A 2,188-nucleotide genomic window follows, 5' to 3' on the forward strand; every position below is an offset into this window, starting at 1 on the left:
AACGCACTGGCCAACAAAGGCATATTACGCAACACGGAAGTGCATCCGTTTGAATGTCATAACTTCTATTCACTATACGCCAATAACGTTGTGTAACTGGACGTTGTCTTGTCCATCTGTTCTCATATATAAGTCCTATGTTTTCAATACTAAAAATCGTTGATAGTTTTAGTCAGTCTTAGATCAATAAAGACTTATACCATCTAGCCAGCTTTGAGTTACAGTTAGTAAGAACCTACGTTACACAATCATTGCTGTTGCAAAAGATTACGGCCTGCAGTTGAATCTCGAAAATCTGAATTTTTTGTATTTGGGGGCACATTAAAAGAACGCGAAATCGTACGGGAGACATTTAGCAAGTGTCACCCCGAATTTTTGCAGCCTGACGAAAGTGAACTGTCACTGCTCGGTGCTCCTCTTTTGCAGGCTGGAATCCCGGACGCAATTCTTAAGAAGACACAGGACCTGGAGAGACTTTCCTCGAAGCTAAGTATATTGCCTGCACACCAGGCCTACTTCCTTCTGCGAACCTGCATTTGTGTCCCCAAGTTGAATTATTTACTTCGAGCATGCCCAACTTGGCTATGCGGGGACGAGCTGGACAAGTTTGACAGCGTTGCCAGATTAGCCTTAGAGTCGGTAGCAAACGTTCAGATTGACGGTGTCACTTGGGCCCAAGCATCGCTCCCCGTTTCATGTGGTGGTTTGGGAATCAGACGTGTGGCAGAACTAGCAACTCCAGCCTATTTGGCTTCGGTTTATGCCACATCGTCTCTGGTTTCCGACATCACCTCTGGATCGGAAAGTCGTGACTTGGTGCACCAGTTGTGGCAAACAGCATCGGGTGCTGAGCTACCACCAGAAAATCTTCGGCGATTACAAAAAGTGTGGGACGCCGCTTTAGTGAAGAAAACTTGCGAAGTTATCATGAACACGTTTGCGAATGACATAACCCACCGTGCGCGTTTGCTTGCAGTTGCTCAACCGGAATCGGGGAAATGGCTGAACGCTCTACCTACGCCTTCTCTTGGAACTTTGATGTCGGATGAGAGCTTCCGTGCAGCGGTCGGACTACGGATCGGTGCGCCCCTCTGCAGTCCTCATCTGTGCACTGACTGTCGCTTACCCGTGGACAAATATGGTCATCATGGACTGTCATGTAAAAAGAGCGCAGGCCGTTTCATACGGCATTCGGCCTTGAATGAAGTGATCCGAAGAAGCTTAGTCACCGCCAATATACCGGCAGTACTTGAACCGCGAGGGACCAGTGACGTCGATGAACGGCGGCCGGATGGTGTATCACAGCTGCCTTGGAGAAACGGACGACGGCTTGCTTGGGATGTCACATGCGTGGACTCGTTTGCCTTATCTAATGTCATCAGTAGCAGTACCAAAGCCGGAGAAGCAGCAAGGAAGGCGGAAGAAGAAAAGCGCCGGAAGTACGACTACCTGGCCAATGAGTACGACTTTGAACCTTTAGCTTTTGAGACTTCCGGTGTCACCGGCCCAGCATGTCTGAAGTTCTTACGGGAACTGGGGAGGCGGTTAAAGGATGCTACTGGAGAAGCACGCTCTTACGAGTTTTTGCTACAGCGTCTTAGCATTGAAATACAGAGAGGAAATGCGCTGTCGATAACGTCGACTGTTCCACGTTCGGACGGTCTTAATGCTGTTTATTTTGTTTTGTAATGTTTCGGAATGTGATGTTTATAATTCTTCCTGCTAACTAAATCAATAAAAGAAGACCCCTTGTTACTTGAGTAATACGCGATGTAATTCAATAAAGGTTGTGTGAAATGAGATGCACACAATGTCGAACTGCCCCGTCAAGTGCGACTTGAAGATCTCCTCCAGCTTCTGAGACCCCCCCCCCCCCTGCCTCGTAGGTGGCCGGCAGAGGACACGAACGGACCACAAAGAAACCCTCCAGCACGCGCCATTTTGGCCAGTCCTCGGCCGGGGGCGACGAGGCCACCTGGTGCAGGGGAAGCAGCTCCTGGATGGTACCGTGGGACATCTGTACTTGTACGCATTCGCAGTTATCATTGCTGTAGCACTGCAGGCGCACGTCCTTGGCAGGATACCAGGTCTTTCCACCATACCACGGTTCCTTCATGGACCTGGACGCAAATTCGGTCCTGACATTGTGATATTGTAGAAAAATGGGGGATGCAAAATCGTAGAAACT

At 49.0% G+C, this 2,188-nt stretch overlaps 1 protein-coding gene across 1 annotated transcript; it reads left to right on the forward strand.

Annotated features, from left to right (window-relative positions):
* Positions 1–815: 815 nt before the first annotated feature.
* On the forward strand, positions 816–1,689 carry LOC129596587 (uncharacterized). The gene has a single exon (XM_055493913.1). The coding sequence runs from the start codon at positions 928–930 to the stop codon at positions 1,687–1,689; it is 762 nt and encodes a 253-aa protein (XP_055349888.1). The 5' UTR covers positions 816–927.
* Positions 1,690–2,188: the final 499 nt, after the last annotated feature.

Source organism: Paramacrobiotus metropolitanus, unplaced genomic scaffold, assembly GCF_019649055.1.
Source record: "Paramacrobiotus metropolitanus isolate TYO unplaced genomic scaffold, Prichtersi_v1.0 Parri_scaffold0000092, whole genome shotgun sequence".
NCBI lineage: Eukaryota > Metazoa > Tardigrada > Eutardigrada > Parachela > Macrobiotidae > Paramacrobiotus > Paramacrobiotus metropolitanus.

Coding starts and splice junctions, on each gene's coding strand:
- LOC129596587 (XM_055493913.1), top strand. CDS start 928: ATGAACACGTTTGCGAATGACATAACCCACCGTGCGCGTTTGCTTGCA.